Source organism: Neltuma alba, unplaced genomic scaffold (assembly GCF_004799145.2).
Source record: "Neltuma alba isolate B1F8T4 unplaced genomic scaffold, ASM479914v2 tig00011785_pilon, whole genome shotgun sequence".
Classification (NCBI taxonomy): domain Eukaryota; kingdom Viridiplantae; phylum Streptophyta; class Magnoliopsida; order Fabales; family Fabaceae; genus Neltuma; species Neltuma alba.
Window position 1 is genome coordinate 286,646 of NW_021636408.1, and position 11,272 is coordinate 297,917.

An 11,272-nucleotide genomic window follows, 5' to 3' on the forward strand; every position below is an offset into this window, starting at 1 on the left:
AAACCAGCGGCGTGAGGGAAGAGGATTCAGCGTGAGCTTCCACAGCGAAATCACACCCCAGCATTCATCTTCTTTGTTCTTCATGGCTGAACCGAATTGGTTTGTTGGAGCTGTGGTTGTGATGGTTAAGAGTAGCTAAATCTTCTAATTCTCTAGAGCAATGGTTATGGCTTGAACTTAGAGCTTCAAAGGGGAGTTTCAACTCTTCTAATCTTTACTTCTTTCATTATAATTGTGATTTCTAGGTCTTAGAATGAATTTTATAATGTTTGAATGGGCTGTGATGATTTATATTTGCATTGAGATTAGTTGTAGTTGTTAGAATCTTTGATTAGCATTTAACATTATGCTGTAATTAGCTTTAATTTCTTTACATTGTACTGGGTCAGACTATGTTTTGAAATTATTGTGAACATTTAGTGGTAATTCAAGGTGGCTTGGTTATTGGACTAAAAATGTTAATTGCTTTTCTTTGATTTTCTTTTTGGCTAATTGTGCTGAAACAGTTTAATTGTGAGTAATTAATATGCAAGGTGGCTTGGTGTTGATTATTCTAATTAAACCGAATCTAAAGGGTGGCCCTTAGAGTCTTTTGAATTTAGCTAACTCCCAAATTAATTGAAGTAATGATAGCCTTAATCATTGTGCTAGAGGATCGCTCTTCCATTTGCTGTCATTTGTTAATTCTCTTTATTTATTTAATTCATATCCATTTTATAAACTAAAAATCCAAAAATTATTTACTCATTTTGCATCCTTTTAAATTTTGCCAATTAGTCAGTTAAAAAGAAAATCAATCCCTTTTCAAGTCAATTCTTTATTTTTGATACTTAGTTTGCTTAGGATTTCAAATAAAGGCTCCTCAAAGTGAAACGACTCGAGTTTTGCACTATATTGCATTGCTTGGATTTATTTTTGATTGGGAACCCCAAGGCGAACGACAAAGGCTCTCATCATAAATCATGATTGAAAAGTTGCTTATAACACATTTTAAACAGGTCCTAAATCTATAAATGCTCTAAAAACATCATATACACTTAAGAAGATAACGTGATAAGCACTAAACTAATAGGATAAGCCAACCAAAGTTTCCCGGGGGAATTAAGAAGGAAAAATTACAATCAAGTTTTACAGAAAAGAAATAATTATCAAAAAGCCATAATAACAACTTCAACAGCCCATAATGACAAGTTCTACAGTGAGAATAACAATCTCTGAAAATTATTTTTTAATTAGTTTTTTTATTTGGGACTTCATTGTAATTCTCCCTTGTTTGGGGCTAGTAGGTGCTAGGTGGGGCAGGGCTTAGTAATTTATTTAATGAATTCTAGGAGATTGAATATTTGGATTCTTTGAATCGGTCCAGTACTTTTCAGACCAGTTTATGGCCCCGTATAAAAAAAACTGTTTTTAACTAATTGGTATTTTTGGTCCCGCTTAACTAATTGGCAATGGCATTAAAGGAATTTTGGGTTCATTACCTATATTGTTTACTTTCGTTGAAATTTCACAGACCCTTCATTTTTTAAAATCTATGCTTTAGTCTAAAACATTCACACAGCATATGTTCATAATTAATGATTGAGCTAAATCTATAAGAATTTAATACATATTTAATTTATTTTAATTTTTTTCTGAATTTAATTATCAAGATCTACTCGTATGGTTAAATTTTTTAGGCAATATAATATAAATGAAAAGGAAAATATGGAAGAAGATGTGGACTTCCCATGATGTTGAAGGGATGATGAGGTAATTAATTGTAATTTAAAGACTTACTGGCGAGAGGCATGGATCTTTCAAGGTGATTTTCATGGAGTGGTGATAGGACATTCTGAGAAAAAGAAGTTTGGTTATGCAAAACTCTTGAGCTTAGCTTTGCCAGACCTGAACCCTGATAATGCCCATGAAGGTGGGGATGGTGCAATGAATAAAAATGAGGACGAAGCTAAGAATCAAGCCTTTGTGGCCATCAGGTTGTCCCTGTCGTAATAGTTGCAGTCGCCTTCCTCCGCCATGCCCCACCCACCATTTCCTGCTTTATGATCCATGTCCTCTTCCTTGTTTCCATCATGTAACACGTATATACGCCTTGCATGGAATTTAAATATAGTGAGGTACATATAATATTAAGTATACATTGTTCTAGATGTATGTTGAAAAAATATAATGGCCATAAATGTCAAGTGCTTTTTTCGGCACTATGATAAGAAAATAATAATACTCCTCCGATTTTTAATATAAAACCTAATTATTGAATTAATTTTTGTCTTAAATAAAAGATCTATTATATCATATTTATTAATTTTTTTAAAAAAATTATTTTTATAGATACTCCTACAACCATAATCAAGTAGGAGATGGAAAAATATTAAGAAAATTGATTACAATATTTTTAAAAAAATATGTCATATTTTTTTATAATTAATTAATTAATCTAACTTTTTTAATAAAAATATGCGTCTGTCCTGGTTTGCTTTTGTCTCATTCCGGGCTTTTGGGGCCGGGTTGGACACATCCTGGGACAAACAGCCCTGCCTCTGATGACCACGCATAGCGTTTTTTTCTTTTTTTGATAAAACTACCCATAGCGTATTCGTTTTTAGAGAACATTCAAAAAAAAGAAAGCTCCAAGTGGAAGTGTGGAACACGTGGTGGAAGACGACAAATAAGGATGATATATCTGTGATGACTGATGATCCACAGGCTCTCCTCTCGTCGGCTCCTTAATTTCATTTGGTGAGTACACGTAATCAATTTAATGCTGTTTACAACACTTTTTAAAGACTAAAATTACAGGTTTAATTTAAAATTTGAGAGATCAAACCAAAATGAGTTTAAATTTTAAGGACAAAAAATAAGACCTTATTTATAGACTATAAATGAGGTCTTATAATTAGAACAAGAGATAGTATTAACCCATTTTAAATGTGCATCCCCTATGATTTTATCCTTTGAAACATGTGATTCCCCCTTACGTGAATTGGCGCATTTATATCAATCGGGAACTTCAAAAGCAAGCGTATTTATTGAGTCAAAATGTTTTCCGTAGAATAATTGCAATTTTAAGCTAAGAACTAGTCAATCCTTATGTTTTTCACCTTAGAACAACTTAGATCTTGTTTGTCATCAGGTGTAAAATCACTCATATCCACCTTTCATATAAACCGAGATAAAATTTCTCTCACATACTTATATCATATTTTTAAATGACGATTAAAAAGTTACTTATAAGTTACTCCAAAGCCCTTAATCCATAAAAATCATTAACCCAATAAATTAGAAAAATTAAGTTGTTGTGAACCATTAACTTGCAGGAGTGAGTTGATAATTGGAACAAAGTTGAAAAGGATTGATAAGAGTTACTTCTCTTGTATAGTAAAATAGAAATATAATAATAAGGTAAAATTTCACTAAAGGGGACATGTATTACTCAATATGTACTGCAAAATGATCATTAAAAATCATAAGTTGAGTAAAAAAAAGCAGTTAAGTAACTATTATATTCTCATTATTTTTTCCATTTTTTGTAATAAAAATAATATTATTTGACAATGATAAAAACATAAGAAATTAAATATGATACTAAGAGAATGACTAGGATTCGCAACCAAACAACGGCAACAGAACTTCGTTGTCGTCAAGTGAGCCCCCATTGGTGACACTGAGGGCTAAGTCTGTGAACTATATGCATACCCTTGTTATCAAGTTTGCCACTTTATCTTTGAGCCACCCTTTCCCTGCCATAAAAAGAAATTAAATTTTTAGCTTCTCAAAAATCCAGCATAAAAAACACATTCCAATCAATTTTGTTTACAAATTAAAAATTATCATTCTTAAAAATATTCTTGAGTTTCTCTCACGTATAACTGACGTGAAAATTAGGATGTCAAAGATGCTTTTTAAGTGAAATAATATAAAGGGATAAGGTGTAATTTTGACTCTAATCTTATTTCTCATATGCAATTTTGTACAACGTTGCTTCTAATCTTTTATTGGTATAATTTTTCTACTGATCTTATTTTTCAGGTGTAATTTTGTTTCTGATCTTTTTTTGATGTGCAATTTTGCCTTTGATCTTTGGATATAATTTTGACCCTAAGCATCCAAAGGGGGTCAAAATTACATTCAAAAAAAAGATCAGCGTCAAAATTGTATCATTAAAAAGAACAGAGACAAAATTACACTTGAGCAATAAAATCAGGAGTAAAATTGCACCTTAATCCTAATATAAATGAATAATTCATTAGATTGTTCATCTAATTATTCTCTCAATATCCCTGCAATCTGGAGTATATAGAAAGCTCGCCAACGGTAAAACTTAGGATAATTTTTTGTGTTTAGCAATAATTAGGAGTATTCATATTGTCGCCCGTTACACCCATCCAAGCCCGGTAAAAAAAAATCTCTAGCCCAGCCCCAAAAAAAATTAGGGCCTTTCGGGTGGGGCCACTTGCCGGTCATAACAGATAACTCTGTCGAATATTTTGCAGTTAGTGTTTATTTGGTTAATATAAAGCAGTTCTTTTCAATCCAAACAAGTGATTGTGAAGCTTATTTATCTTGTTTGGTTAAACTTTTTGAAATCTCAATCGTCATTTGTGCACATACAAGTTAGTAGTAATTATTTTTGTGATTGAAAAATCCTGATAAAGCTTCAGCGACAAGAATTTCTCCTATATACGCTTGTTGATAGTAATTGTTAAATTATAATTATATTCAAATAACATATTAAATTATATTTCCCATATCCACTCTCACTGTTTTTTGATAATTACATATCTATTTGTGATTTTAATAAATCGAATCTAAACATAATTAATATTCTCAAAGTCACTCCTAAAAAAAAGAATTCAACTAAAAATAAAAATTAATCAACTTCACTTTTAATTAGAGTCACTTATAAAAATCATGATTATATAAAATCATAGTTGTTTACTGCTGCTAATCCTTACTTAGAAACTAAAAAGACCAAAAATTATTAAGAAAAGATTATAAGTTGTCATAGCACAACAAACGGCTTCGCTTGGAAGCCGGAGACCGGATCGAATATTCTTTTTATTTGCAAACGTAATTTATGATCACTCACCCACAACTTGCAATTGAAAATTGTATCGGGCCTTATTATTAAAATAATGTAATACTTCTCCGGTCTTTAATGTAAGACCTCATTAAATACTTTCAGTAGATTAAATACATTGGTTAAATGATTTAATACTCCTCTGGTCCTAAATATTTAGAGATAGATAAAGTTAAGCCCAAATATGAACAACACTCGTTGATGTCAACAAGGAAGCCATTACTGATATATCCCCACCAATTGATGAAATCGCGCATTTGGCTATTGGGAGGAAAGACTGACACGTACAAAGGTGATATTTTGTTGCATATAAACAATATCTTATGTCGTGTTGATAACTCCGTTGGTGTGGCGACAATTCTTGACGGAGACAATTCTTCGCCTATGCATGCAAGGGTGTGGCGACAGGTTAGATCATCATAGTCCGCATACTATTGCCAAATCTTATTTTGCTTAGGGCATAATAAAATGAATTGGATCTAAAGAGTGAAACTCAGTTATCACCGCGCATATGTTGCGTCTCCCTTTATAAAGGTCAGGTTGTCTCCGCAAAAGGAAATAGGAAGGAAAAAAAAGGCCGAGAGCTATGGCAGAAAGAATATACTATCTCTATTCTTTAATATAATAGCTAATTTAACTTCCAATTTGATCCTAAATATACTACTTTATCTCTCATATTTATTTATTTTTTTCAAAGTAGCCATTATAATAGTTGCACATGTTAAATGTTCCATTGAATAGTAGTTCTAACTAACACATATGGTTCGTAAGAATATTTTAGGGAAGATAACACCTATTTATTATAAATAAATAACTTAAAAAACTTTCTTAATCTATCTAAATTAGTTAACTAGCTTTTATATTAAGTAACGGATGTCATAGGCGAATCTTAAGAGAAAGGAGTCATTGCAATCATACCAAACCGTTTTGTCCATATGTCGTACTGTTTTCTTCCTCCTTCTTGCTTCACCGGACGCGTGTACATGACTTTGGCCCAATTCCTTTGGGACCATTAGAGCATGTTGCCCTATATAAAGGCATGCATCTAGGTTTGTTTCCGCATCGATCAGCGCGTCACAAACTGAATAGTAAACAAACACTATGGCTCTCAAAGTTGCATTTTCTCGTGTTGTTTTTCTCCTCTCACTTGTCAGCTTCGCTGTAATGGCTGCATCTGTAAGTAATTGCTCTCTTGCGTTGGTCCATTATTAGTATCAAGCTTTTAATTTCCTTCTACGTACTTATTTGCTTACGTGTTTGTGCGTTTGCATGCATGCATGGATGAGCAGGAGGAGAAGTGCCAGTACGTTGTGAGAGTTAAGACAGGAGGTAGGATTAGTGCCGGAACGGACGCCACCATTAGCCTCCAGTTAATGTCCCATTCCAGCAATAGCTTGACCATCGCCAACCTCGAAGACTGGGGCGCCATGGGATCCAACCACGACTACTTCGAGAGGGGCAACGTGGACGTCTTCAAGGGGACTGGCCGGTGCCTCAATGTTTGCGCTATCACCGTCACCTCCAACAACTCAGGGTACAAGTCAGGGTGGTACTTGGATTACGTGGAAGTCATCGTGAGCGGCAGCGTATCTAAGGAGGTATCGTTCCCGGTGAACCGGTGGCTGGCCGACGACGAATGGCCCTATTCCCTCTCTGCCACCGTCGACGCATGCTCCAGCTTCTATCCGATGAAGCCCGCTCTCTCTTCTGTGCTGAGGGAGTAATTAGTTAATGTTTGCTATGTGTCTCGTTCCAATAATAATATTAATAATCATTACATCTCTGGGCTTATTTATGAGTATAAGTAGGCCATGAGGTTGTAATATGTATCTGGTTCTTGCTGGTGTACTGTCAACTGTGTTGTGTGTTGCGTAATAATATATGTTTACTATAATTTTATACGTTTTTGTTCTAAAATACATATTCCCACCCCGACCGAACAAACAACCACATTTCCTTCACCTTCACCCTGACGACAAAGGGGGGCATGCGTGAGTCTTTCGAATTTACCAAAATCAGTCCTTTTTTGCCATTATGCTGTCTTGGGTGTTTTTTTTAAACAAGAATTTCAGGTTCGTTTCCGTCTGATTCCGGAATTTTTGGGGCCGGGTTGGACCAGTCCTGATGAAGTAAACAGCCCCGCCTATGACTGCTTTTGGTGCTTATCGTTATGACGAAATCTACGTCATTTAGATATAATTTTAATATTGTAGATTTAAAATTTTTACCTAATGGTTTTCAAATACAAAAAATATTTTTTAAAAAATCTTCAGGCTTTACAGAGTCAGGGACTAATGGGACTGGGACTGAAAATAGTAATATAGAAAGTATGAAAAGATTACGTTTTTTTGGGATTATCTGCCAACTAAAAAAAATTTAAAAATAAAAATATAAAAAATTAAATCTCCACTGTTCATATCAAATTTAAACGATTGAGATTTGATAAGAATCATGTGGTAAGGGGAAAAAAATGCCAAATGAGTTTCTTCTTTTGTCGAAAGCGAACAGTTTGTTGTTATTCATTTTCACAGAACATAAACAAAAAAGGAAAGGGATATCTTCACTTCCCCTCCCCCTCCATTTCCTTTTACTTCTCATATTAACTGTTAAAATTACAATTTGAATGGTTCACATTTCATTTCATATAAAATAGTTTTATAAAATATTTTTTTATTGTTGTTTTAAATCATCATGGCTAAAATTTAGTAGTTTAATTTTATTTAATATATTTTTTTTAAAAAATCATTTTATTCCTAGTTATAGAATATGAAATCTAGACCATTAAAATTGTGATCTTATGGTGGAGATGGGAAGTGAAGGGAAAGGGAGGAAAGGGAAATGGAGACACCCTTCTCCCCTAATCTTATCCGTTCTTTAGCTTCATTTATTTATTTATTTATTTATTTTGTATAGGATCCCAATTCTAGTGCAACTCTTAAATTATTTGAAGATATTTTCATTGTCTGAATCATTATCAATTGAGATCATCTTTGACTAACTTGGCTTTTTTAATAATTTATTCGTCGGGAGAGGGAGGGGAAATTATTCTCTTCTCCTTTTCATACAACTCCTTATCTTAATTTTTTTAAAAAATATTTTTATTATTTTAAATTTTTCATTAAGTATTGATTTAATCTTTGAATTTTAATTCGGAGCTATCCAATTTTTGTAATTTTTTGACTTTAATATTTTCCATTTTCATTACTTTATCTAATCTTGAATTTTTAGTACTCCATTTTAATTAATTTGTACCAACTGTACATAATTACGTTTCAAGTGATTTTTAGGTGAAAATGATTAAATTGTGTGAATTTAATTGACTTGTAATAAAATGGGCATCTCTTATGATTTTATCCTTTGAAACAATGTTTCTATCTAATCATATTGTTATGTGTAGGTGAATTGGCACATTTGTGTCAATTAGACACTTCAAAGAGCAAGTGGATTTATGGAGTCAAAGTGTTTTTCGTAGAATTACACTTTTAGCCTTAGAACAAGTCATTGTTTGCATTTTTCAACTGAGAACAAATTAATTCATAGAGGTCATTAACTCAATAAATTAGAAAACTTATAAGTTGAGAGAGTAGATAATTGGGGGGGAAAAGGTTAAAAAGGATGGCTTAGAGTTATATATTGTTTTGTACCAGATGATCTGGTCTTTAATATAAAATTTAGTTTATAATTTAAATTTCTTAATACAAGAGCTAATTTGTTGTTCAAATTTCTTAATTTTTGATGTAACATTAATGACCGGAGGTAGTACTTTTTGTTTGAAACTTTGTAACTCAACCTAATTTACGAGCATATATCCACAATTTACAATAGAAAATTGTACTGGGGCCTTATTGTTAAAATTACAGTTTTAGGTTGCTGAGGAATTCACAATGCTCGTTGCTGTGAACAAGGAGCCATTATCGATCTATTTCCACCAATTGATTAAGACGCGCATATTTGGCTTCTCTGAATAAAGAATGACACGTACAGAGGTGATATTTTGTTGCATATAAATAATATCTATTGTCGTATTTAATTAACTCCCTTGGCCCAGTCTCTCCTCTTGACGAGACATAAAATGTAAATAATATTATAAATAGGCACTGAGGTAGTAATATAATATGTATGTTGGTGTCCTGTATTATTGTGTTTTTTTCACTTAGTATAGATATCTTATTAGAATCCTATTCAAAATACTTTTGGGCACTAAATGTGAGTACTTCTCCCAACAAAAATTTGAATATATTAGGGACGACTAGCCCCTATATCATTGCGTGTTACGTAATATATGTTTACTGTAGTTGACGTGTTATAATTTTATCCCTTGGAGTCTCATATAGGGACTCTCTTCTTTTTCAATTTTCACTGTTAGTTTTGTTTTGTTTAAGGAAAATATAAAAGAAAAAAAGAAAAAGGAAAAAAGAACGACCTTACTGTTTTAAAATACAGATTTCCAGCCTGCCAAACAAACAAACAACCACAAGGGGGCATGTGTCTTTTGAAATTTCTCATATTTCTCATCAAGTAAACTATCAACGCTACCTCCACTTCTTAATTTAATTTAAGAGCTAGATAATTAATTTAGAGAAATTAAAAAAATTAGTTAAGTTGATTAATTTAATAAATTGACGTTGTCCTAAAATACTTCTATCAATCATGTAAATTGAAATTACCCTTCATGTTTAACATGTGCAATTATCATAAGAATTACTTAAGGACAAAAGGAATAAATATTGAAGACAAAATAAATTGAGATCTTATACTACCTCCGGTCCTAAATATTAAGAGTTAATTGACTAATTTGAGTATATTAATAAAAAAATTTAAGTCAGTTATTTCTAATAAATAGGTGTTATCTTTCCTAAAATATTCTTGTTAATCAAGTGTGTTGGCTAGAACTACCATTATTAAAAAGACTACCTTAGAAAAAATGCATAAATATGGGAGACAAAGTGGATTGGGGTCTTATATTTAGGATCAAAATAAAAGTCAAACGAGGTCTTATATTAAGGACTGAACGTAGTATTTAGGACCAAATTGAATCTCCAACTAACTCTCATGTTAAGGACTAGAGGTAGTAAGTTATATTGACAACACCTCAAAAAGTTTATAAAATCATAATTATTTTAAATTTATAGAACACAATTAATTATATTATCATAAAAATATACTTTTTCTTCTTTTTGTTAGTTTTACTTTTGCTATAAATTCTTTTTATTAGTTAACTACCATACACGTAGGTTGGAAGCATGAATTGTGTCCATGACCTTGGCAGATGAAAAGCATGACGATTTTTCGGATAAAATTCTGAATCTTGAAAATTTAAAGGTAACTCCCAAAGGAATGACGAAACCACCAAAAATCATCAAAGCTTTTGATTTCTCTCCGTCAAATTCATCAGAAACGAGAGGTTCTAAATTCGCCCTATGCACAAATTCCACAAACAGATATTATAAACAAAAAAAAAAAAGAATCTTCTATCAATAGGACCTGTATTTTAATAGTTTTCTAGGTTTAATTTTGAATGTTTAGCAACTGAATTGATCAAAGCCGTATTATTAGATTTAATTGGCGCCAAGGCTTTACGTACGTTAGTTATTCCATTTTGTTTGAGTTTTTCATTCACTTTGGATTTTTTTTACCTGATTTTTTTTACTTTGATTTAACTTTGCACCGTACATTTTATTTACTTCGCTACCTTGATATTTTGTCAAAACAAACCTTTTTTTAAAAATCCAATTCAATTAGAATGCTGATTAAAAAATAGATTTTCAAAATTCAATTGTTTAGCTCCCTTTTTTTTCTTGTTGTCCGATGATAGAGGACTGGTGTTCAGTTTGACGCCTCTCTGTTTTTTTTTTTTTTCAATCCTCTTCCCTACTCTTTCTTTTTTAATTATTGGATTAATATATTTCAACCATTCAGATTTTAATTTGTATAAGCTATTGTTAAAAATTTTTTTAAATATTTAATACATTTGCAAACTATTAGAATTAAATTTTAATAGAATTTAGAATTTATTTTTTATAATTTAATATTTAATAATAATTTTAAAAATATTTCATTTTTAACTGTTAAAATATTAATTTAATGATTAAAAAAAAGAAAAAGAATGAGATGGAAAACAACAAAGAGTTTTCGAACGGGTGTTATATGCAAAATCCTTCTCTCCGCGTTGCGTTTTGTGGAAGACGACAA

The 11,272-nt window shown here is 31.8% G+C and overlaps 1 protein-coding gene across 1 annotated transcript; it reads left to right on the plus strand.

The window, feature by feature from the left end:
* The first annotated feature begins 6,176 nt into the window (after positions 1-6,176).
* Positions 6,177-6,904, plus strand: LOC114717981 (PLAT domain-containing protein 3-like). Its single transcript, XM_028903228.1, has 2 exons — positions 6,177-6,256; positions 6,370-6,904. Exons 1-2 carry the CDS (start codon positions 6,182-6,184, stop codon positions 6,802-6,804), a joined length of 510 nt encoding a protein of 169 aa, XP_028759061.1. The 5' UTR covers positions 6,177-6,181; the 3' UTR covers positions 6,805-6,904.
* Positions 6,905-11,272: the final 4,368 nt, after the last annotated feature.